The following is a 27,803-nucleotide window of genomic DNA, read 5'->3' as shown; positions in this document are numbered from 1 at the left end:
CTGATGAAGCTTTATTAGGACAATAATACCAGAAACAAATATATAAACAATTAATCACAAATAGGAATGAACTTGTTTTCAGCCTCTTTTAGCGTTGCATGTCTCAAACTTGTAATATTAATTAAAACATTGAAAAATTAAAAACTTTAAGATCTTAGGTAACTTAGAACAACATATTAATTCGATTAGAGATTTGTAATCAAGCCACATTGATCTAATTTGTTTTACTTTTGGTTTTTGCCATTTGTCAGACACTTTTAATACATAAAAAATCTTGAAAAATAAAACATTACTTTTTAACTAGTTCAAGTAACTTTTCACATTATGCAGATATTTTTGAGGTGAAAGTGTTTTTTTGGTTTCTTACAAAACGAAGTACAATAAAATGAAATTTTGCTCATCTATTACCAAATCATTTCCGTTTTGTAATTTTGCCACAAAATAATAAATAAAATAGAAATCACATATGTTAAACATTTCTTTGTATTTGTTCTGGAAAGACTGAAAGTTGAATTTCGATACTTCTATAACAATGTTTAAATACGATACTAAAAGTACGTTTTTTAAGAAATTAGAAGATCACAGTTGTGTATTATATGTATTATTCATTTAGATTCTTACATCTTTTACATTTTTGTCGCAAATCAAGAAATTACTCAGGAACAGTTTAGGTCAGTATATTCAGAAATATTAGATCATTTAAAAACAGTGGACGATTATTTAAACAAAGATGAAGAATCACATTACTTTCAAGCTCAAATTTAAAACAAAATTACTGAACATTTTTGTATGTGTATACACGATGAATAACGCTCAATAGGCTTAGATATAGCGTATAATATACACCAAAATATGAAATATATAGTAATGTTTTTTTGTATAATGTTTTCTAGTTTAACTTTCTCCATAAGTAACATTTAAACATGCATTTCACATCAACAGCAGGGTGATCATGTTTTATTTCTTGTATTTTTGTTCTTCAAACGACAGGAAAACTGCTGCATTCTTCGAGTTTCTTCCTATTCTATACAGTCTCGCACAAACGCACATACTTTTAGTTTTCTCCGTTCAGCTGCTTTTAGCAGACTTCCAACAACTTTCTCCATAGGAAAAACACAACCAGTGCTGCTCCTGCAGAATCCAATTTTTTCGTCATTGATGCAGAATTTACTGTACAAAAAAAAAAAGTTCTGAAGTAGATTGGAAACACGTACGATTCGTAAATAGTTAATAGGAACGTTAGTGTAACCCTAATTTAAATGAAGGGAAATAACTAAGAAACGAAAAATGGCAAATATATATCTTCTTCAAAATGTAATGACTCAGGAAATTTTTAAATTGAAATTGAAAGAACGTGTTAAAAATAAAGAGTTTATATTTGGTTGAACTTTGCAAGGCTCGTAATATTTCAAATAATATAACAAACTGAAGAGGAAACGAAAACCCGAAAATGCAAACAGAAACGGTACAAATAACTTAAAACAGGGTTTTTGGATGTATTATAAGAAAGCCACCGTGTCCACAGGGAATCGAACGGTGAATTTTAGCATTGTAGACCTGGAGATTTACTGCTGTCACATCGGGGAGAAATAAAAATACAATGCTAAAATATATATTTGATCATGAAAGTATTTGGTACTATGAGATGCAAAAATAATTGAATGGTTATGAAACTATTGTTTATAGTTTCACTGAATCCTAATATAAAACATCTTTAGGTGAGTGAATACTGTGTATGAAACAATATAAAATTATATTTGATAAACGTTTCAGCTGTTTGAAAATATCATAATGATAGTCAAGACCACTAGGGGGCCTGTCATATGTAATTTGACAATGAAATGGGCATGGCCAAGCGCGTAAGGCGTGCGACTCGTATTCCGAGGGTCGCGGGTTCGCGCCCGCGTCGCGCTAAATATGCTCGCCCTCTCAGCCGTGGGGGTGTATAACGGTACGGTCAATCCCACTATTCGTTGGTACAAGAGTAGCCCAAGAGCTGGCGGTGGGTGGTGATGACTAGCTGCCTTCCCTCTAGTCTTACACTGCTAAATTAGGGACGGCTAGCACAGATAACCTCGAGTAACTATGTGCGAAATTCCAAAACAGACAATGAAATGATTATTTAAAAATATCCGCATAACATTTAGTAAGAAATAAAAATGTAAAAAAATTTCTAAGAAAATCTAATAGAAAAACAAACCTTTTAAAATAATGTTACAAGAGTTTTGACGTTTCTTATAATACGCCACCATTATTTACACCGTATTTTAAGTGACAAGATTGAAAATGTCCAATTTTTATCATTTAAAATTGGGTTTTAGTTTCATAATATACATTGTTTGAAGGTTCTGATAAGTTCTGCAGATCGATTTAACGATTTGTTAGCATGTGTAAGGATTGAAATGGAATGGACATTGACAACAACTCAATCCCTCTCAAATTTAACGACAAGTTTTCAGTATGCTGAAATTGCCATCAGCTAAAATGGTAACTCTAAGAATCTTACAATGCAAATCATTATATGCCATCAGGGAAGTTTTTATACACTACCTAGAAAATAGATATTTAATGATAGTGAGTTTTTGGTTTACACAGTGGGCGGTGAAGATTTCGCAAAACTAGCGTAAATAAACCAATAATATTTGAATGAAGGCGAGGATGTTGTGAAAAAGGAACATATTTGTTTGAAAGGATTAAAAGAATCGAAAGAAATTATGCGTGTTATTGCAAATAATTAAATTCTATAAATCACATCAGAAAATAACGCCAAACAATTAAATTATTCAGTGAAAGACATGGCTAATTAAATGTGTTTCAGTTGTTATTAATTTATTTGGAAACTTTTGATCGTATACACAAATTACCCAAATCACATAAGTCATTATTTTCAACAACACCAAGAGTTTCAGGTATTTGTAGCCTACGTATTATCAGTACTTAACGTACCTTCATTATTTCGCATTATCTGGGTTTTTACGTTAAAAGTTCACTTCTGAGTATTGATTTTTCGGAAAGGTAAATGTGCTTACAATTTATTTCTAATTAAGCTAAGTTAATTTTCATTAATAAGGGTTTCAACATTTTATTTAATAATTTCAATTGTCTTTCCATACTCGAAAAGCCCCCAGTAGCATAGTGGTATGTCTACGGACATACATCGCTAGAAACTGGATTTCGATACCTGTGTTGGACGGAGCACCGACAACCCACCATAACTATCTGCTTAATTCCAAACAAACAAACCATTCTCTAAAAACTTGTGTCTAGGTAACATATTAATTCTTCACTTTAAATAATGGGTTTTATGAAAAAGAATTATAAACTTACATTTCAATAACGTTCAAATGAGACTTGAATGTGTGCCCGTTTTATCAGGCAATATCCTTTGCTCTAAACTTAATCAACACAGGTATAAAACGCTTGAAGCTGGTAATAGCAACTTGGCACAGTGTCTCAAGATTGTATAATTCATAAACATAGCCTAATCTAAACATTTATTATTGCAATACTAGTGATATATCGCTCTCAATTCAAAATTGAAACATAAATTTCATTTATTTTTATTCTACTTTAAAGTCATAATCGTGTTCATTCAAAACAATAATTTATTGTTGATAAATGACACACATTTTTGTGCTTTAATCATGTAAGAAAGTGATAATTGTTAAACTAAAAAAAGTACTTAATTTAGCTGAGTCGTGTTGTGAAAGCTGTGTTTTAAATCGTCAGTGGTACCCACCTAGAATTGTGAAAGCTGTGTTTGAAATTATCAGTGGTACCCACCTAGAATTGTGAAAGCTGTGTTTGAAATCATCAGTGGTACCAACCTTGAATTGTGAAAGCTGTGTTTGAAATTATCAGTGGTACCCACCTAGAATTGTCATCACTTTTTCAGCAGAAACTGTTTGAAAGGAAGGAGCGTCAGCGGACACTTCACAGCGAAATATCCCTTGAGTAACTGGAGTCACTTTGGTGAGAACCACAATGTCTTTGTTGGATCTTTCTATCTGCAAAGGTATAAATAACAGTTACTTTCCAATACACTCGTAAATAATATATCTAATTACTGTACTACACGATAATGTAGACCAAATGTTTTATATCGATCATGTCAGTTCTGTATGTGGCATGTCTTCAAACCTTGAACCACAAATGATATGACCTATGCAGAAAAATAACATGAATAACTGTAAAGACAAAAATCATGTGACATGATTACAAATGATATGAATCACCTAGACAAGTGTAATGAGCTACCATAAAATTAATCAGTATGTACTACGAAAACGATATGAAACACAAGAGTATGTGTCATATAAACAATATGAACCTCAAACACGCAGCATGTGTCACGAAGACAGATGATATGAATCAAGAAAGTGTGAGCCACTCTGACGAGTACAATGAACTATCACAGTGTCAAGTAATATGCGCTATGCAAACGATTTATATGAACCAGGAAGATATGAGCCATGTTGACAAGTAAAATGAATCACTACAAAGTCAAACAACGTGTATAATGAAGGCAAGTGATTCGATACACGAGGGTACGAGCTACGTATATGAGTAACATAAACCATTACAAAAACAAGTGACATGTGCCACTAGGAAAGGCGATTCGAACCGCGTAGACGATTAATATAAAACAAAAAATAATGAACCGTGAAGACAAATGACATGAAATTCAAAGACAGGAGCCATTTAGGCAAATAACATGAACCAGCACAAAGACAACTACCATATGACATGAAGACAAATGATATGAAACACAAAGACGTGAGCCATTTAGAAAGAAACATAAACCAAGTGACATATACAATGAGGAGAACGACACTAGCACACAAACCAATAATCCTAACAGGCATGATATTCTGTGATGAATTTCAGTTAATATTTTGTATTATCCAGTTTTGATGAAAGTCTGTCGGGTTTAAACATCTTTTGAATAGTGCGTGAATCATAGAAAAAAAATTGTTTGACAAGAAAGAGATATATGTTATTATAACAAATGCTTTAAATTTCTTTTGCACACAAAGCCTTTAATTATAATAATTGTATAAATTTTAAATTCATATTTAATTTTCAAGTGGAAGAAAATACATTTGATGAGAAATAATATATCCTTATACAAATTAAAGTAAGTATGGAAGGTTTGTTTGTTTATTTTTGAATTTCTGCAAGGGCTATCTGCACTAACCGTTCATAATTTAGCAGTATAAGACCAGAGAGAAAGCAGCTAGTCATCACCAACTCTGAGGCTACTCTTTTGCCAAAGGGCTCGGCATGACCAAGCGTGTTAAGACGTGCGTCTCGTAATCTAAGGGTTGTGGGTTCGAATCCTCGTCACACCAAACATGTTCGCCCTTTTAGCCGTGGGGGCGTTACAATGTGACGGTCAGTCCCACTATTCGTTGATAAAAGAGTAGTCCAAGAGTTGGCGGTGGGTGGTGATGACTAGCTGCCTTCCCTCTTGTCTTACGCTGCTAAATTAGGGACGGCTAGCACAGAAAGCTCTCGAGTAGCTTTGTGCGAAATTCAAAAAACAAACAAACAAACTTTTGCCAAAGAATAGTGGGATTGACTATTACGTTATAATGCGAACACGGCTAAAAGGGCAAGCATGTTTGGTGTGACAGGAATTCGAACCCATATTACTAATGGACCAGGATCTTTCAGTTGGACGTCTTGATTTGATCACGTTCAATTTGCTTAATAATGAGAATACTTGGAGGAAGGTAAAATTTATACAACAATAAAACTCAAATACGTGTGGAATGGTAGTTTGTAAATGTGATTTGAGCAAAACATCACACATGTTTATCTTTTGGAAAACAAAAAAATAACTAAGGTTTTACTAACTTTTCTCTAGTAATAATTTCATTTCCTTACATTTTCTGCTACCAAAGATTTGGTTTTTTTTTTTTTTTTCGAATTTCACGCAAAGCTACTCAAGGGTTATCTGCGCTAGCCGCCTTTAATTTAACAGTGTAAGACTAGAGGGAAGGCAGCTAGTCATCACACCCACCGCCAACTCTTGGGCTACTATTTTACCAACGAATAGTGGGATTGACCGTCATATTTTATAACGCCCCTGCTGCTGAAAGGGCGAGCATGTTTGGTGCGACCTGGATTCTAACTCTCGACCTTCAGATTACGAGTCGAACGTCTTAACCCACCTGGCCATGCCGGGCTTCACAGATTTGGAGCTAGAAGAATTACACTTGGTTTGTGGACTGAGGATGTCCTTATCTATATGATGTATTCTCCTTATAAAGAGGAGCTACAACGCACTTGGAATGTCACCAAGGCATGATGGGGGTCTAAAAGTAGCCTTTATGGATCACTGAACCTTAATCTTGCTTCAAAATTGTGTTCCTGGCTCTCTCTGGATTTCAACGTGTTTGAACTATTGTTTTTCCCTTCACTCAGTTAAGTACCCTTTAGGAGTAGCTAGATGAATGTTTTAGATAATGAATAAGCATAAATAATATATTGAAGCTTCTGAAAATCATGAGATGACCTTTAAACTCCATAGGATACAACAGCATTTTATGTAATATTTTTAATTCAATAAAATGACTACGTACATTGACCATTTAACTACATTTCATTATTAGCCTGTTATATTATTGATGAACTGAATTTCAATCTTGTTCACACTTGTGTGAAATTGAACACACAAATAGAATCTACTGGCATCAAGGGAGAAATATATTGATAGGTAAATTGTCTTTTTAGAAAATGCATGTTACAAGTTTACGATAGCTGTTAAAGGTCTAACGTAATAATTGATCCAAGCAGGAACTGGTGATTGATTAGATTAAGCTATTGAATTATGCATGAAATTCCACTATTATAGGAATTTTATTGATAATCATAAAGGATTTCTAATAACATTTCGTTTCAAACAGAAAATAATCATGAAATTTTGCAGGGATTATAAACTGGAATAAAATACAAATACTGTTTCATGAAACGTATATAAAAGTAAAACTAAAACTATTATGAACTATTATAAGGGAATTTATTATAATTTTTAACGTAAAGAAAGTTTGTTGTTTTTCTCTTCCTTTCAGGTGTGACAGTGTGGCAAAGCTGCTAAAATGTATTGTTTATGCATTTGAAGAATGCCTCGATAGGACCCACCAATTCACAATCCGGCAATTTAGCTATTAGGCCACGCTTGTAACACTTGTAAATAAAATTAATTAAAAGTAGTTTCTGGGTAATAGTTTATGTCTATGTAATGGACTATAGCGCAGACATCAAATTGGGTAACTAGAACGCATTTAAAATCACCGTAGAATAGCCAATGTAATTCTCCATTAAAAGTTTACGTAGTTTTACCTTTCATACTAATGAAGATTTTATTTCCTGTGAAACCACCAGGCGAAATATTTGAAGCAACTAAATGAGCCAAATAAGAACCAAATACAACTAGCTGACGTTTTCGTGACTGAAGTTTCACGTGCTTATCTTGACTTCCGAGAAACTATACGTTTTATAAAGTACCGCATCTTGTTTGTCAATCTGTTTGTGAAACGCTTTTAATTGATATTAAATTTAATATTATTGGATATAGAATAACCGTTACCATAAGGACTTCTATTTGATAAATGTCAAAACTCCTTTTACAGTTCAATGTATACATGTATATTGAAAATGCAATAGAGCACGTGTTCTGAAAAGAAAAATGACCACATTAAAGCAGATATAGAGTAATATGTTATGACTTATTATACCCTGCACTTGCTACTATTTCTGAGAGATATGAACACAGCTTTTAAGAAGTTTTCTTCGTTATGCAATTATTAGACAAGTGCCTTGAAATGGAAGGTATTTCAGCTATGATAGACATTCGTTACTTCTTTCTCTCATTTCAAACATAGCCATACTTGCCCTAATGCACGCTTCGTTTTAATGAGGCCTCAAGAAAACTCAGCTTTAGTGTAAATCGCTGGTGATTTTATGTTTTTTAATTCATTGGCACAGTCCGTTATAGTTAATATTAAGAGTTAATTTTGATGTACCACAATATTTTAAGTTAATAAATGCGGTTTGTGCAACTCCACCATTCTCATGGTAAGATTTAAACAATACGTTCTGAGTACTACACCTTATTGTACTTAATGTAAAATAAGACTTTTGAGTATCATAAGCTGTTATATGTTTTTCTAGTAACTTAAATGAAGTATTTAGTCCAAGGGATGTTTTAACTTGCGCAGTCATATAATTTACGTTATATGAGAACTTCTCAATAATACATTATACTAAATGTCTTCCCCTCTCAATCTGACGTGTAAAGGTTCACATATAGCGCTAATTTAGATTTTCTGTCATAATGATAAATGATTATTACTCACGAATTTACACTTTATGTCATTATATTTATTAATATACGATGACATTATATGTATGTTTTATAGGATCGTTTTCATTGTGTTAGGTCCAAACCACGAAATAATGCCACAGACTGATGTTACAGTTATGAAACGCGTGAATGCAGGTTTAGCTTGATATTAACGGATCATTCAAGTTTACCAGACCTGACGTCACTGTAAAGAAAACGTTATTCTCCGAAGATAGCCACAATTGATTGGTCCTAGAACGCTGCTAATATTATTTTCTTACAGCCAACTAAATGTAATTGTCGCTTAATAAAGGTCAGCAGTTGGAAGATCCATTCGTCTTATAGATATTTACTTAATATTTGATGGTTAAACCTTCAGCTCTGAAAGTATTACGGAATTTTTTCTCTTCTGTCTGTATATTACTGTCATTTTTCTTAACATTTAGAATACATTAGATTGGTTTCTTGTCCTTCATTGTTCTGGTATAGATCAGTCATGAAAATTTCAAGTTAACGAACTCATAGGTAAAATATTTTTGAGTGTTTAGCTGTGCTCGACGTTTCTTGGTGATACCACTGATTAATCAAGAACGCCTTGTGGCTGTTATTATGGTCAATTTCAAAGTAACGAGTCAGATAACTTTTATAGCATTACGTCCTCAACATCATAGGGTCTGTTACAAGTGCAAATTGACAGAATAATCGAAACCAAAAGGTGCGTTTAATGGATTGGCAAGTTATATCTTGTCGTTATCCTCAATTGAGAAATACTATACAGAAAATTATTTTGGGGTTACAATCATGTGGAAATCCAGACATCAACTTCATGTTAATAATTTACCGAATGGGATTATTAAACAATAGTATGAAAGGAATGAACTTAACGTAAACTTTTAAAACGATATCAATGTGTTTTAGACGATTAAATTATTTTTATTTGCTAAAACTTTATTCTTAATTTAATAAATCGGTGAGACTGAAATTTATTATTTAGCTATAAATGCTTATCTATAATCATTTGAAATATAAAAAAAAATATTTTTTTATGAAAATCATTTCTAAAAACTGTCACATAAGTTTAATTTTGTCAGTTAATGAGTATAACATTGATTACATTACAAACTACAATAAAAATATGGCTAAAAGACAATGACGTCATAAACTCGGATGACGGGAGTTACCGTATTGCAGTCATACAGTGTGATAAATGTTTCAAGAACCTAATATTCAGGTTAAACTATTCAATAAAAAATAACAAAAATATTAGAGTAGACCATAATAACAATGGTTAATCATGGCATTCCAAAAAATATATCAACAGTTTAAGTAAGGTTTATAAGAGGTGATACCACTTGAAATTACTTCCATCGACTGACCAGAGCCCGACGAGGTTTGTTATGCCACTGAGAAAATTATTTCTTTTATAGGACTTGTTTTGAAATTTGAAACGAAAACAAGGCTTTACGTCCGTTACAAACAGACAGTATTGTCACCTACAGGAGATGTGAAGCAATACTAATCATAGAATAGTATTTACAAATATAATTATTACATTTACCTACATATTCTTTTACTGTATTTTTCACAATGAACTAATAGCGGATTTTACTTTAATTATTATATTAGGTATTTACAAAAACAGTTAAGGTGTACTATTTTTTTAAAAGTCGTAATACAGCTAAAACTTCATACATCAGAGTTGGAGTGGTTTTTGAACACTTAGAGAAACCAGTAGATCATAATGATATTTTACAAACTATTTTACACTGAAACTACCTACAATTGTTACCATTTATTTTACTTTAACTGATACTCATTACAAGTAACTTGAGATTAACTAAACAGAAACTATAAATTTATGACATAAACAGATAGGTTAGAAAATAGTCGATAAATATCGAATTATTTGTGTATGTAATTTTTTCATTCAACAGCAAAAACCCTTATATCTTTAAATATTTTCGATAATGTTTTATTTCATCAGAACTATACTAAAGGTGTTCAGAAATGTTCACTAGGTTTCCATATTATCCGACACGGTATAAATATGGAATTTTAAAAAGATCCAATTCTGAATATAATATCAAACCGTATTGCTTAGGCTTAGTTATTCGGAACAAGATGAGGTGAAATTACATCTGGAATGATCATATATGAAATTATCCATCGCCATTAAATTTTGTTTCTTTTACCTGGAAAACGGTTAAGATTTCAGCCGTAAAAGTATATTTAACAATAATAGAATAAACTTTAACTACGCACGTACTTCCATAGTACATGGCATTAAAACAAATCATTGCTGTTAAAAAATAATACCTCGTAAATTGTGCTTGATAGACGAAACTGAATGTTTATTTAGTATTATGGTTGAATCTAAAGAAGTAATACTTAATAGACCGAATGTCTCAATACATTGTACTCAGAATTACCTCCTTCCTCATTAGTGTTTCGTTAAAATATTGAAATTTAAAACACACTTTGCTGATGTTGACACTGTAAGATAATGTTATGTTGTTGATTGTTATGACTACTACTTAGGAGTTAAAAACGGAGAAAAAACACTTTACGATAGTGTTTAACATGACCATTAACTGAACACCAATATGTTACTGGTTAATATAACAATTACTAAGTAAAACTTGTAGCGATACAACTGACATTTATTCTAGCCTTAGTCACGCGGAAAGTACCTCTAATAACTTTAGATTTCAAATTTATGGATTTGTTACACTTCTTTTGACTTAGTAGTTTTAATAATAAACTGTTTTCTCTATTAAAATATTTAAAAACACAAATAACACAAAATGATGTATTCCATTTTGAATTGTTTATTACATGAATGGGAACAAATAATTACCCTTCGTCTTGCTCGGTATGGCCACGTGGGTTAAAGCGTGCGACTCGTAATCTGACGGTCACGGGTTCACATCCCCGTCGCGCCAAACATGCTCGCCCTTTCAGCGGTGGGGGCGTTATAAAGTGACGGTCAATCTCACTATTCGTTGGTAAAAGAGTAGCCCAAGAATTGGCGATGGGTGGTAATCACTAGCTGCCTTCCCTCTAGTCTTACAATGCTAAATTAGGGACGTCTAGCACAGATAGCCCTCGAGTAGGTTTGCGCGAAATTCCAAAAAACAACAAACAAAACAAACCTTGGTTTTTCTAGTTTGATAACTTTCTAGATAAATAAAGAACAAAGCTTTGAAAAATAAATATTTATATATTGCATATTTATTGTTAAAATGTTAGTTGAGATATCTAGTATTTCAAAAAAACAATAGTATATATTTTTTTTAAAACTTGAAAATAAAGACCGTTACATCGACCTTCAAAGCAAATTTGAAAGTAATATGCACAATGGGTTGAATTAGGTATTAATAAAATCTTATGAAAACAATTTGTAATTCATTTTGATGAATTTTATACTCTCCAAAGGTTGTGACAAACATGTAGTTCGTAATGCAAGTATTTCCTCTGTTTGAAAGCTGTTGAGTCACAATAAGAAACAATTTCCTTTCAGTAATATTTCTAGCATTATTTAAATATAATGAAAGAACATATCGAAAACTTTTTAAAACTATAACTTAGGTATATTATAATCCAAAGGTAACTAAAGATGTCTTTGAAGTACAGCCTTGATGTGTTATAGTCGGTATAAAGCACTGAAGATAACTGAGGACGTCTTTGAAATACACACAGACTTGATGTGTTATAGTCTGTATACGCACTAGTGATAGTAGATTAATCTTTAATTCTGCAACTTTCCAACCCTTGGAAAAACGGTATGTCTTCCCGGTCTTGGTTGGTAAGCGTGTACAATGTACAATTCCTGCTGTGCAAACAGCGCAGTGATTAATTTGGTCCATAATGAACTGTTTGATACATGAGTGAGTGCGGATTTTTATTGGTGAAACAACTTGAATTTCAGAACGAACAAATAATGGGAATTGTCATATGGCAGAGGAGAACCGCCTTTTGCACTTAATTTTTTTTTTCCAGTCGAATCTAAGTCCACATCACGACATATAATATACTCTTTCTACATATTGGTAATACGACTGAAAGGCTATAGAATTTCATTGGGAAGAAAAACTTTGAAAACAAATACCACTTTGGGCACATTCATATATACAGACTGATGTTTAAGGGCAAATAGAGGAACTCTAGAAAACAAATACATTCCATAAGTACATCCTCTCAACTATTTATTCAGTGGTCGAGAATAAAAGGATTTTGGAAACTTTAAAATAACGTTCAAAACATCACACACTTTCAAGAAACTAAACTTTTAAGGCAGAATTGACTTTTGTCTTGGAAAGTTAATTCAAGTAATCTCATAATTAGTTTTAAAATAGTTTTAGTTTAACATCACATATTTTAAAGTCACTTATATTATCCATTAGAAAGCGACACCGGACAAAATAGTAAACTTGTCTGCTCCAGTGACTCAGTGGTAATTTTGAGGGTGAATAAAGTTAAAAATATGGTTTTGATACCCGCGTTGACAAGAGCACAAATTGTACATCTTGAGGCTTAGCAATATTCAAACAACCAACCAACATTTTCTCCTATTCTCAACATATACATACCTAGAAAACAATGCACAGGTGATTTATATAGAAAATGACATATTTAGAGAAACATAATTTCCCCAGAGGCACAAGGAAAATTCATAAGGTTATTTGGAGAAGTTTAAACATGAAACATTGTGTTTCAAAAACATAATACATACATCTTCTTTTTCCATCTTTGAACAATATGAGATTGACAGTTTGAATAAAAGGCGTATGAGCGTGTAGATTATTGCCAGAATCAATGAACACTGTCAAAAACACATGATGTCTGCAGTCGCTTTATTTAGTTATAGGCTTTATATGCTAATTTAGAATGACGGAAAACATATTGAACACCTTCTGTGACAGTTTTATAAACACCATGTATAATGTACAAACCTTCCTGACTAAACTTTTAACTTTTGGTGCGCTTCTGGTAGATTTTATTTCTCTAGTACAAATAGGCTTAGCATATAAACATTTCAAATGTAGATTTTATTTATATTTGACCTTAAACTTATGTAACGAACAACACAACGAACAGTGTGCTACATCCCTGCCTTGCATGAACTGGATGTAATTTATGTGTTTATACTGTTATATAGCATAATTTTTTTATGTAAAATAAATTGTTGCGTTATATGTTTAAATAATATTACAGGGTAGTGTCAAATCTTATTTATTATTATCGAAGACAAGAGCATATCTTTTTTAATTTATTTTTCTTTACTATTATTGAAGGTTGAAACCCAGATTATAGTATAGAATGTCAACGAGATTGTGAACCAGCATATCACTGAATGAAAGATTTTGTTTTCATGATCTCCTAAAATTAGGCTTATTTACAAACACAATACATAATTGGAAACACAAGTAGAATAAATAAATTTTGGAATGTTCATTACATGAAGTTTTGTAAATTATCTCCGGGTTTTTTTTTCCTTTGATAGAGCCACGAGGCAAAGAAAGTTACTTCGAGAAAACTGCTTTAAAAGTAAGATCGTCATATTGCATTTTTGTGGTCATTATATTATATTAAAAACTATTATTTGAGCTACCAATTTTTTTAAGAAAACAACAATGTGTATTTAAAAACTTCAATATAAAAACTGTTATACTCCCGTTTGAAGTAAATTCCAAAGTAAAATCTACTTAAAATGATAAATAAGTCAAAGCAATATTGTGTATTTCAAAAATATTACGTTGTTTTCTTTTAGTGCAAAGCTTTAGAATGGACTAGCAGCACTCTGTCCACCATATGGGAAACAACTACAGTACCATAGCATTTTAAACTTGTAAACTTACCGCTGATCCGCCAGGGGACTTAAAATCTCACTATATACAAAGAAAAAAACAGTTTACATTTCGAAAACACATTATTAGAAAAAATAAAATTATTACTGAATAACATTATTCAGAAAATTGCAAAATTATTAACTTCATTGAGAATAAATTGTTATAATAGGATGTGGTTACAATCTAGACGATACAAAGTATACATTGAACAATAATTTATCAATGAAAAAAATGTTTATTTTAGCTGGTATGCCACGACTGTGGTATCTTACATTGGTTTGTACAAGGTAAGTTTTCAAGTAAGATTCATGAAAATAATTTGTAATTCAGTTTGATGATTCTTTCATTGTCCAGAGATTGTAACCAAAATGTAGTTGGTAATGAAAAGATTTTCATTATGTTTGAAAACTGTTGAGCCACGTTAATGAGCCATTTTCTCTCAGCTGGTAAAATATCAGTAAGGACTGTTCTATGTACGTGTTGAAGTGTAACAAGTACGCCATATTATAATTACTAAAACACTTTAAAGTAATATTATTGAAGTTTTCAGTGCTGTGAAATATATATGCTAATATTTTGAGAAAAGGTTAAGAGATTGTCATTTGGAAGATTGTTTCATTATTCAGATCTACGAGCCAGTTAAAATACAATTATATGTGGTCGAAAAATGCGTGCATCTATGTAAATACGTTTCTATTAGTCTAATAATAATGATATTAATAGTGACTCATAACAATTGCCTTTATAATTGTTTGTTCTAGCTTAGGTCATTTATAATTTATTTTTGAATCGCATTTAATTACTTACATTTTTTTACGTTTCTTTTATAAAAATAATGATCAAATCATTTCCACTAACACCAAGACAAGAACTGTCTACCTGTCTAAGGATATCGACATATGAATGCTTTCAAAAGTGAACAACGTTTCTCATTTATTTCATATATATAGACACAACTTCTAAAGCACTGGAAAGCTTGGGTACCTCCAAGTAACCAAATAATTTCGTAATGGTGACAGTAAATCAATCTACATTTCAGCAAGTACACGAATTAAGTTGATGAAACAATTATAACTTAACTCTGGTTATGAATGTTTTAGAGCATGTTTAATATATAAGACTAAATAATTACGACTCTGATTTTCATGTATCAAGTTCGTGACATGTAGTCTTTCTTTTAGTAGAAACAGTCCATAGATGTCTTATTCCTCCTTTCCACATCTAAGACAGATCAAGAAAGATACTGATGTCGAGTTTATTGTTGTATTTGAAAGCAGGTCTTTAATCAGACACAGAAAGATTCCTGTCTCTTATTTTGTAGACCCTGCAGGTATAAATAGTTTATCCATGAGCTGTAAGATAAGTAGGGGTCATACTGTATTCCTTAGATGATTGAATGAGCTTATCTCTTCCGCAGTTATCCTAAATCACTGTGACAAATTGCCCAGTTAGTAAACGCCTTCAAATTGGACAAGGTTTAATTAATCAAAAACCAACTTTCTAAGAACTAAGAACTCTCGAATCCTGGGTGCTCTTTAAGCTAATGTGATTGAATGGCTTGTTCGTCTATAATGTGAAACTGCAATTAAAATACATAGGGAAAGAACCATTGTATATCGTGAAGAAAACTAGTCGGTGAATAAGAGCTTTTATGCTACATGTTAATTAATGAGCGATTTTTTTAGGAAGGTGTGTATACAAATAAGATAGATAATCTGGCCAATAAGTTGTGACCAAAGAATACTCTTTATCATCTTAAAGTACTGGTGAAGACTGCTTACTAAATCTCAACATTATCAATCATTAAGGAGCGATATTTTTTCAGCAAGATACGTTAAGAAATATTAAATGATAAATATATAAAGTTTAATGCTTTAATTATTAAAAGCTAATAATACGTAAAAGTAAATTATGATAATCATTATCATTAGAGAAGTAACTGAAATTACTAGTTATATTAAATATCGATAAAGTTATACTGAAGTTATTATAAAAAAGTTTAGTGTTATTTTGAGGCTTCATTGTCGTAAAAGTAGTAAATCTCTTAGGTGACAAATGATATTTTAGAAAAATACGTTACAATATAACCGCTACATTTTTCAATATTCTTGCTCTTCTGTATGTAAAGAGTTTGCTTACAACCACTTTTATACAAAACGTATAATTTAAATTTAAGTTCCCAGAAGCAAGTGAGCCATGCTACGTAAAGATATGTTTCTAAGGAAAACTTTACGCTATACAATTTTTGGAAAAGCTTAAGCGTTTTTTTAGGGATTTTTTCCATTTAAAAAAATGTAAATCTGTTTTCTTACAAAGAAAGAGGAACGACAACACACTTCAGGAAATTTTGAAACTAATTCGAACACTAACAAAGGGTATGTTTAAGAAGCGGAAAACGGAGGAAAAATACTCACATCAACCTCAATACCATCCAAGGAGAATATCTGTTTCACAGGGTTGTCCATGGGCACGTAGCGGAAGAACTCCATGTCATCTCGGTACCACTTGACAGAGTAAAGATTCTCACCGTCTAAATTGTAGTCACACCTCAGCTGAAGCTCTTGTCCGGAGTTCACTTTGTCCGGAAAATGCAATGACACGATGTGAATCGCTGACACAGCTGAGTATATAGAAGACATTGCTTTACTCTCGGCTTATCTTTAATATAATTATATATATTCGCAAAGCGCTGAATGTTCACGAGAAGCTATAAAGATAAATAAAATAACGAAAGCAAAATAATCTAACAACTTTGAAAGAAATCTAGATATTTAAATAAAACTAAAATCTTTTTATGGATAGTAGAAGTACTTTTATGAAAATGAAACTATAATATCTAAATTCACGTGTAAAGAATAGATAACGTAACTCTTGAATTGAAGTGAATAGCAAGGGTTGGAGAGACAGATATAAAAATAAATAATATTTACTCAGCGAAACAGATGAAAAACTAAAGGAACAAATTAAACAAAGAGATATAACATTGATATTTGATCTGAGCATGAGAAAATGGAGACGAAAAGGAGACTTGTATGTTCTTATGTAGAAGAACGTTTCACTTGTATCCACCGAAACTGTCACACATTCAAAAGAATACGAGGAATACAATTATATGCTTGAAAAGGATAACATGAATAAAGTAGACAAAGAAAATGAATACACTGAATACACAAAACATAAAATAAAAGATTTATGGAAGGGTTGAAGGTTGAAAGTGCCTCTATAGAGAGAAGTGAAAAAGAACAAAGTATGAAACAAGAACAGGATAAAGATGATTAGAACAAGACAAGAAATCTCATAAACAATGTAATATCGGTTTAGTTGAAGTTAAGTAAGGGATGTGGAAACAGAAACATAATAATATAAACAATGACTGAATAAAGCAAGAGATAACGTATTCAAACTTGTATTGATTTGGTTTGTTTTGAATTATGCGCAAAGCTACACGAGGGCTGTCTGTGCAAGCCGTCCCTAATTTAGCAGTGTAAGACTAGAAGGAAGGCAGCTATTCATCACCACCCACCGCCAACTCTTGTGCTACTCTTTTATTAACGAATAGTGGGATTGACCGTACATTATAACGCCCCCACGGCTGAAAGAGTGAGCATGTTTGGCACGACTGGGATTCGGAACTCGCGATCCCCGGATTACGAGTCGAATGCCTTAACACACTTGGCCATGCCGGACCTTAAAGTAGTAAGAGCTGAAAATAGTTGTATAAAAACTGAATTAAGTTTGATAAAATAATTAATTTTTATTCTTTCTATGAATAAAATAAAAAAAAATATTTGATCACCAAGATTTATATTAAATATTTTATTAAACACCATAAAATTGTGTTATAACTACAACATTTATATGTATATACTTTGTTATTGATTAACTGAAAATTAAAATATGTAGCAGTTTCTCCTTACAAAAATTCTACTTTGATCAAATTCTGGAGCCGCGCGTGGTATTGTCGTTAGTGTGCGTGATTGACAATCCGGGTGCTCATGGTTCGCGTTCCGTAACGTAAAGTTACCTTCGTTATTTTGAGGCTCTGAGTGCATTATAAAATGATAGTAAAATTATACTATTTTATAACAGTAACCCGAAAGTAATTTCTGCTAACTAACTTCATTCCCTGCAGTCTGTTGAAAAGTAGGGACGGCTAGAGTAAATAATCTTTATGTTGCTTCAAGCAAACAATGAAGAAATTTGACACATTGTGGTATAATAATTAATTTATCTGTAAATAATGAGGACTGACATAGGAAATCGCCTCACGTGGCATGTAATATACGTTGACGATAGGCTTTTGATCTTTGCAACTTAAAAGTGGACAACTTTTGTACTGGGAAACATGAGCTGAAAAGTATGTTATATGTACGTTTCTTGGTTGGAATTGTTTTACTGGGGTCTCGAGGATGACATAAATGGAGGGTCAGATCCGAATGCGAACGCTTTTATATCACTCTCAGGATGGGATGCTAAGGGTACATGTCAGGTTTGGTGACAATCGGTCGAGCTATTTGCTATTTATAAGCGGACAAACACGACCTTTTGTCAAATAATTGTTTATATTACGTGTTCCAGTTGGTTGAGAATTGTTACGTATTATACGTAAGACGTACTTGGTTCATTTGAGAACGATTCCTTTTCTCGTTATGTGTACTTAATTTTGTTACAACTGATCACATGTCCTTCATTATATTGGAAATGATTACGATTGCTGTTTTACATGTGCTTGGGTTGTTTGGGAATGCATTAAGTAAGTTACATTACATATATACGTTACGTTTGCTGTACTTAGAATGCTCATAACACATTATGCTATTGAGTTGAGCCTCACTATTAGAATGTTAACACGTATTCAAAATCGTTTGAAGCTTAAAGCATCTGTTCAATAATTACATTACGTTTAGGAAATTCTAAAACAGGTTCACTAGGAGAAAAATCTGTTTCAACTATTCTTGAACTGTTGTCGTCTTGAAGCTTGGGTTTTTTAACAAGAATGGTTAAATCTCGCTTTGTTGTTCACCAAGATTAGTTGTTTTAAACACCTAGTTGTTTAAACTACACCATTCAATAATTTTCGTATATTCTCAAAAATTAAACATTGTTTTAGACAGTATAGTGTGGCTCCGTACTAAGCATAGCGGGAGGGAAAGGAGAAATAACATTCGAAATAGCAAATTGTATTCTTTTAAACACACAGTTTGGGTTTCCTCTAAGCACCATCCTTCATTAAGGTCAAATAATGTCACACATCAACAAAACACTGCTAAAAATTAAGTAAATAAATATATATATATATCAACAATTCGGTTTTTCATACCAAAGAATAACATGATTCCCAATGAAAAGGTAGTTAATTCTTAAAATAGTAAGTGAATTAGTAAACTTTAATCATGAGTGATACTCAGGTATTATTTAAAAATTGAATGAGTATCTTTACTGTAATTCCATCCAATATATTTGAACATTAAGATCTTATAGGTAAGCTGTTAGCAGAATATAGTGTTAGTTTACTAACCTATGTTCTCTTCACACCAACCTTAGTCCATCTTTAGATATTCACATGCAAATGTATTCATTTTGAATAAAGCCAAAAGTTATGTGAACTTATAAGTCTTAGCAATGTTTATCTGTCTCTTTGTTTATTGTATCACAAATAGTTTGTTTGTTTGTTTTTGAGTTTCACACAAAGTTACACGAGGGCTATCTGCGCTACCCATTCCTAATTTAGCAGGGTAAGACTAGAAGGAAGACAGCGAGTCACCACCGCCCACCGTCAACTCTTGGGCTACTCTTTTACCAACAAATAGTGGAATTGATCGTACACTATAACGTCCCCACGCCTGAAAGGGTCAGCATGTTGGTGTGATGGAGATTCAAACACACGATCCTCAGATTACGAGTCGAGTATCACACCTTCAATATTGTACATCATTTCCTATACACTTCCCACTTTTGTAGAGTTAATATATTATGGTATCATTACTTTCTTACAGCTGTTGTGAAGCCCCATTCTTATAAAACAATATTTACCATCTTTAACATGATTTTTACACATAATATTTATCCAAAAATATTTTACTTAACAGATATACACATTAGTTAGTGTAAAACAAACACTTGCATTTTTTTTTCTGATTTTCTTACTAGTTTGTTTGAAATTAAGCACAAAGCTACACAACGAGCTATCTGTGCTCTGCCCATCACGGGTATCGAAACCCGGTTTCTAGCAGTGTGAGTTCGCAGACATATCGCTGTGACACTGGGGGGCTTTCTTATTAATTCTAAATTTTTATTTAATTGTTCAAAAACAACCTGACTTTAATTACACGAGAACTGGTTTTTAATCCCAAGGAAATAATAATCTTTTTTAAGAAATCGCAAAGTATAAAAATTTAGTTCTTTATTTAAAACAAGACAGTTTACTAGAACACAAAATTACTGAACCTTTCGATAGAAATGAAACTAACGAGGTAGATCACGTTATATATTTTACCAGGCCTGCCATGGCCAGGTGGTTAAGGCATTCAACTAGTAATCCGGATCGTGTTCTTCTGAAATTACTTATTGAAATGCGACTTAAAATAAAAAGGACAGTATTTATAGGCCCGTTTTAAATATATTGAATATATCGTGGCCTGCTTATTACCAACGATGTAACACATACATAACATATTGGTACGGCATGGTCAAATGGTTAAGGAGCTCGACTCGTAATCTGAGGATCGCGGATTCGTATCCACACCATAACAAACATGCTCGCCCTTTCAGCCGTTGGGACGTTATTATATGCGGTCCATCCCACAATTTGTTTGTAAAAAATATCCCAAGAGTTGGCGGTGGGTGGTGATGACTAGCTGCCTTCCCTCTAGTTTTACACTGCTAAATTAGGGACGGGTAGCACAGAAAGCCCTTGTGTAGCTTTGCACTAAATTTAAAAACAAACAAATATATTTCACCAGGAAATTCGTGGCCCTATAGTCCAAACTTCAGGACCATTACAATGAAAATTTAATATTTGATCTAATGTTTTACACTTTTTACAGGTAAATGATTATTGTCGCCATAATACTAATACAATTCTTTAACCAAGTTGCGAAAGGTAATTAGTAGGCATACTTATTTGCGTGCTCTAATGTAAATCAATGTCAAATATGGATCCGAGTGTTTTCTCGAAATACCAGGGTTCCCTAAGAGGTATGATGAAAAATTTTACCTTTATGTAAACCTCGAGGCCTAAACGATTCGTTTGGCACCATTTAAAAAGTTGATGAGTTCAGCAAGTTAGGAATTACGTAACACACACACACGCACCCTGAATCTTATTACATAGATATTTTCGACCACAAAATAATTTTTGGTAACATATTAGCTAAATGACACAGTCCTAGACACCAAGAATTAAGTATAACCCTCCATAATTCTGAATTACTGACACGACTTCTCTCAATCGAACAGCAGGATTAACTTTCACTTTAATAATTCGCCCACAGTTGAAAGTGCAGAACGTGTGAATTGGCATACAGTTGGCTCCAACTTTATATATTCGATCCATAATTCCGACAGTTTTGTTTAATATTAACGAAGTTATAAATAGTTATGTATGCTTGTTGGTTGAATTTTGCTCAAAGCTACACAATGACATTAGCTGTTCCTAATTTTGAAATAATAGTCTATAGGTAAGGTAGTTAACCGGTATCACTCACTACTATCTGTTGTTCCACTAAGGTCACTTTTATAACACAACCGAAACCCTAGAATGCAAAATTTTTGTTGTTGTTTTGTTTCGGTAAGTTAAGTGAACCACGGAACTTCAGTGTTCAAATTTCAGTACGCTGAAATTGGGGCGCTAGCTCCCAATATGTAAAAAAGCTAAAACATATAGTGATTATAATCCATCAACTCTCTGTAACAACGGCCATAAATTAAAGTGTAAATAGCATTTAGGTAGTTTACACAGCGCTATATCTGAGACGATAAAGATAATGGAAGCTATACTTTTCAAGATAAGGTGGTACAATTAAAGAGAAAAAAATACAAGAACATCTTGTACCTTACAGTTAAAACAGATTATTAGAACAGGAATTATTGTGATCATAAAGTCTCATGGAACTTTATAAGAACCAGCCGTAACTGTAACCTTTATCTTATTTTATCGTTCATTTTGACTTACAATTCTAAAATCCAAGGCTCGATTCCTTGTGATTGACAAAGCGCAGATGGCTCATTCTGTAACTTTGCTCTAAGGAAACATAAACAACACCAAGTGTTCTAAAGTATTTATATATTGCTTGAGGTAGAGTTTAAAGTGCGCTAGATCGGTGCATCAGACTGGTTCGTTTGGAACTTGTAACTATCACCTTGCGCTAAGTTCTCTTGGTAATTATTTGAAATTGAAGATATTTCATCATAGTTAGGCGGTTTTTGAGAAAGGTTAGGAAAATGATACTTTGAGATACCAAAATAATGCCGCTCAATGTTATTTTAGTATTGTTTGAAAAGGTTGTTGCATAATGAGGAACTCAAATGTGTTTGAACAACATAACTTGCGTCTAAACCTTTCAAAGAAAATCTTAAAACCTTTAAAACAACAAAGAAACAGCTTATATTTTTTTAAATTCTGTGCCTCAGTTTTATAATATAGTTTTTAAAGAACTGAGTTAGCATATGTTATGTAAGACTCCATTCTACAAAGAGTAGCCCCTGCTTACTTTTCAGGTAAACTAAATTCCCTGATGAAAGATTCAACCCTCATTTTATTCTCGTTGTGACTTTGTCTTTAGTTTTTATTTGTTGTATTTTTCTCATGATTCATATTGTTCAGATGTTTGAAAAACATTCCACGCATCCAGTTTGACTTACTTGTTTGTTGAATTCTCTCGCAAAGCAGCTCGAGGGCCATCTGCGCTGACTATATTTACATTTATAGTAATTGGCTAGAGAGAAAGCAACTAATACACACCACCCACCGCCAACTCTCTTACCAACGAATAGTAAAATTGACTGTTATACTACAACGCTCTCACGAGTGATTTAATTACCAGGTCACGTGAGACCTTCACATGTGATGCTCTAAGTACTAGATTTTGATAGTTAAAACTTATTTCATTGTAATTAAGTAAGTAAGTAGCAAGTGAAACATTGTCAAATAAACGTTTAATGAGCAACCTATTTGGCAAATAGAATCGAAAATACGTCCACTATCTCTGCTTTGGTCAAATTTTCAAATACTAAAATGGGTTATTAACTTTCATGATCCTATCTCAAAATGTTCGCTAATAAGCTAACAGATACTATCAAACTCAATACCAACTAGGCGGATACGATTACTGTTTATAAGTTTATCATGAATTCATACAGAGTTGACCTTAAATTAAGGGTTAAGCAGTAATATGCAAACAAGTAGATCAGTTGTTTATTTGTTCCTAGTTCTACCACAAACGAAAAACGGATAAATAGAGCTAGAAAAGTACAAAGAAAATCAGCTTCGAATCTAATTTATATTAATCTTTTCATTGCTTGAAATTTTTATGTTAAAAACATATAACACATTAAAAACTGAAATAACAGTCAAATTCCGTTTTTGAACTTCTAATTGAGATCAGTACGAACAATTGATTTGCAAAGTTTGGTTGAAGGATCTTTATTACAATAAGAGGGAATATGATTATGAAATTAAATAAGAAAGCTAAAGATATATGTTTTCATTTTTTCTCATTTGAACATCTTAAACCATGTGCAAAAAATAATATAAAATCTGAATTCAAGAAATATAAAGTAAAAAAAAACTTGGTGTTGACTGTTTCTTCTAGCTCTCTAGCTTTTTCTGGTCAGTAGCTTTAAATTAGAGATGATCTTGACTAACCTTGGGGTCTCTGATCTAACCGTTTAGTATACGTGTCTCATAAAATTGTGTTCAGATCGGAAATGATAAATACCATGATTCAAATAGCGTTAGGCCCGGCATGACCACGTGGTTAGGGCGCTTGACTTCTAACCTTAGGGTCGCGAGTTCAAATCTTTCTCACACCAAACATCCCTGCCCTTTCAGCAATAGAAACGCTATAAAGTGCGATCAATCCCTCTAGTCGTTAGTGAAAGAGTAGAGCAAGAGTTGGCTCTACAAATAGTGATTAGTTCCACATTCTGGAACTAATTTGTTGAAAATATTAATATAAGAAAAAACATTAAAATTGTTCAAGGTTCAAACATTATTTTTTCTATAATTTTCTAATATATTCAGAAAATTCTTAAAAACGAACTAAGTTTGCTATTGATGATTTCAGACATCCCTGCCCTTTCAGCCATGGGGGCGTTATAATGTGCGGTCAATCCCATCAATCGTTGGTAAAAGAGTAGACCAAGAGTTAGCGGTGGGTGGTGATGACTAGCTGTCTTCCCTCTTGTCTTTTTCTGCTAAATTAGGGACGGCTAGCGCAGATAGCCCTCGTGTAGCTTTGCGCGAAACTTAAAAACACAAAGAAACAAACACATATAGTGTTTATTTCCACTTCCTAAAACAAATTTGTTGAAAATATTAATCTAAGATAAATCATATTAAAAATTGTGTAAGTTTTAATTATTATTTTTGTATAATTTTGTAATATGTTCAGGAAATTCTTAGAAATGAACTAAGTATGTTATTTATTATTTCAGACACGAGACAGAAATAAAACTTGCTGATGAGGCGATTCTTCGGTCCGTGTAAATTAAATTATTTTTGGCTCATTTCAGTTAAGCTACTGGTTTTATTCTTTACGTAGATGGTTGAAGGTTCAGATTCCAAAGAGAATGTGTAAAACTAGACTCTTGCTTATATACGAGAAAATAATTTGACCATGGTAGTTTACCATGCAAGCATTACTACGTGTTTTATGTCAAGGAGTTAATTTTCAGAATTCAATAATATCTATGTTTAAAACATAAATATAGACATTTATTCGTACTCATCTTATCTTTTCATTTGTGTTGTACAATAATTCTACAAACGACGTTATATAAACCTTAAACTTGCGCTAAACGAATGATTGGAACAGAGAACAATAGAACTTGATAGAACTTTATCTTCATTTCTATGAATATTTAAAATCTTATAAGACATGAGTTTAGCGGATTTATTAATTTCATTAATAATCGCTAAGCGCGTTATTTTTATTGGATAAGAATAACAATATTAAACTTTAGTTTGCGTTAGAGACATCTTAGTTCTAACTCACCAACGAGAACATATTGTATAACTATGACTTCTGATACATTCATCTCAACTTCAAGATTACAACAGAAGAAAATGTCCACGTGAAATTATTTCTACAAACAGAATATTCTGTTATTCACCAAGTGACTACCATATGCAAAAATACTCTTGTCTTTCTTACAAAAAGAACTGTACAACGATTACCTTGTTCTACATACGTTTACTTACCGATAATGCAACAAGTACACTAATTATTTAGAATATAAAGTTAATTACCAGTTTTTGAACACTACCAGTAATATGTCCTAAACCTCATTAGACAAAATTATATTTTGATACACAATTCGATTGTGTATTAAATATACAAGATAAACATTAATTTAAAACTTTCTTCAAACAAAGAATGAATAACTTCAACGAGGGTAAATAAGTTTCCACTAGAACCGGGGTAAAATTTAAATAAAACACTATGAATAGGATTAGATAATATTTAAATGTTCGAATTTCTAAATGAGTGTTTATTAATCACAAATCAAAGGATAACTGTTGGAAACATTCCGTTAACGTAAGAAGTATGATGATATATAATGAAAAATCAGAACAGCTAGATACAAGAATAACTTCTGGTATCAACATTTATGGAATCATTTAGATTAATTAACAACTGTAACTCTACAATGGCATCAGTAATATTAAGTGATGAAGTCTATTATGTGGATGAAATAACTAAAATAAAATACCGTAGATTCTTTAGATAATTAATATCAGAAAAGTTATGTTCAAAATTATATATAAAATATTTTAAAACAGCCCAAGGAATTTAAAGTTAAATCGATTATGATAATACAAAAATGTTAAAGAAAAGTAGATTTTCGTACATAATGGAAAGTTATTTTCTGAAAACACAAGGAATTTTACGATGAAATGACCTCTGATAATAGAATTTTAATGTGATTTACTATGATACTAGAATATTGAAGAAATGAAGATATTTTACATATACTTAAAGTCTTTTGCGTTGTCAAATATCTTCATGTCTCTGATAAAAGGGAATTTTAAAGTTAGGTAAGCTATATAACCCAAAGCTTTAAAGTAAGATAAACTCTGACAAAACAAGACTTTAATGGAAGGTGAGTTATACTGAAACCAAAATATAGGGCATAATACGTTTTGGTACAGCAATAAAAGGTAAATTTGTTGTTAATATTAGTAATTATTTATGGTTTGTTTTGAATTTCGCTCAAAGCTACACGAGGACTATCTGCGCTAGTCGTCCCTAATTTAGCAGTGTAAGATTAGAGGGAAGTCAACTAGTCATCGCCATCCACCGCCAACTCTTGAAATACACTTTTACCAAGGAAGAGTAGGATTGAACGTGACATCATAACCCCCTCCACGGCTGAAAGGGCGAGCATATTTGGTGTGACAGGGATTCGAACCCGCGACCCTCAGATTAGGAGTCGAGTGCCTTAACCACCTGGCCATACCGGGCCAGTAATTATTTGTAATATAAGTATCAGTGCTAGATTCAATTTCATTAACACTGATAAATACAAAAACAATACATTCAAATTCAGATCATATTGGTAAGTGAGGTTTAGGACAATTTGGATCAAACGTATTTGTTGACATAGATAAACTATGTTTAATGTTGTTAAGTGAGAAACTGATTAGATATTTTGATATTATTAGTCTTAGGTCACTATTAATAAATTAAATATGATTCTATGAAGATGATATGAACATGGTATAACTTAATTAGGTTTCTGACACGTTAAATTAAACTGTTAATGTGGGATATTCTAAAGCTAACCATATATATCAAAATTAAGTATTTATTTAATCAGTCACAGAATGATGTGTAAAGAAATACAATTTTTTTCCAAGCGTGATAAAATATAGCTTTATTTGACACCTAATAACCAAATATCTAGAGAAATTAATAAAACTTAAGTGGATTAGTTATAAGTAACAGATATAAAACATCTGTATTTTTTCCAAACTTACCAAATATAAGCATAAATCCCAAAGTTGTGTAAATTGTTCCACACATTGTCAACCTGAGGTGCTCATTAAAATGTCAAATTCTCCATTAATCCAGTTGCCGTCTTCTAGTCATTAAGCGATAACTACTAAGCTGCTGCTAGTGCAAACTTACAAACGACTCACATCTGCTCAATATCTGCTTCAGTTCTAGCTTATCTTGAAGAGAAAGCAGACCAAGCAAGTTTGTTGCTTGTCAGCGCCACATGCGGTGGACTAACGAACTTCCTGTTTGTGGAGCGTGATACGTTCGCTACTAATGGGGTAATCATTTGCCTTCCTGACCGTCTCGTTCTGATTATGAGGCCATGAATAATAGGAAAATGTTTCCCATGAATTATGTGCTGCATAAACAAACGAATGTAAA

At 32.3% G+C, this 27,803-nt stretch overlaps 1 protein-coding gene across 1 annotated transcript; it reads right to left on the bottom strand.

The window, feature by feature from the left end:
- On the bottom strand, positions 1–27,572 carry LOC143229275 (uncharacterized). The gene is made up of 4 exons (XM_076461397.1): positions 27,401–27,572; positions 16,614–16,819; positions 3,872–4,007; positions 1–1,170 (listed from the first exon to the last, which is right to left on the bottom strand). Exons 1-4 carry the CDS (start codon positions 27,444–27,446, stop codon positions 1,079–1,081), a joined length of 480 nt encoding a protein of 159 aa, XP_076317512.1. The 5' UTR covers positions 27,447–27,572; the 3' UTR covers positions 1–1,078.
- Between the last annotated feature and the right edge of the window lie 231 nt (positions 27,573–27,803).

Source organism: Tachypleus tridentatus, chromosome 10 (genome assembly GCF_004210375.1).
Source record: "Tachypleus tridentatus isolate NWPU-2018 chromosome 10, ASM421037v1, whole genome shotgun sequence".
Lineage (NCBI taxonomy): Eukaryota > Metazoa > Arthropoda > Merostomata > Xiphosura > Limulidae > Tachypleus > Tachypleus tridentatus.
Note: the sequence above shows the minus strand (reverse complement) of the source record. Positions and strands in the feature narration are given on the sequence as shown.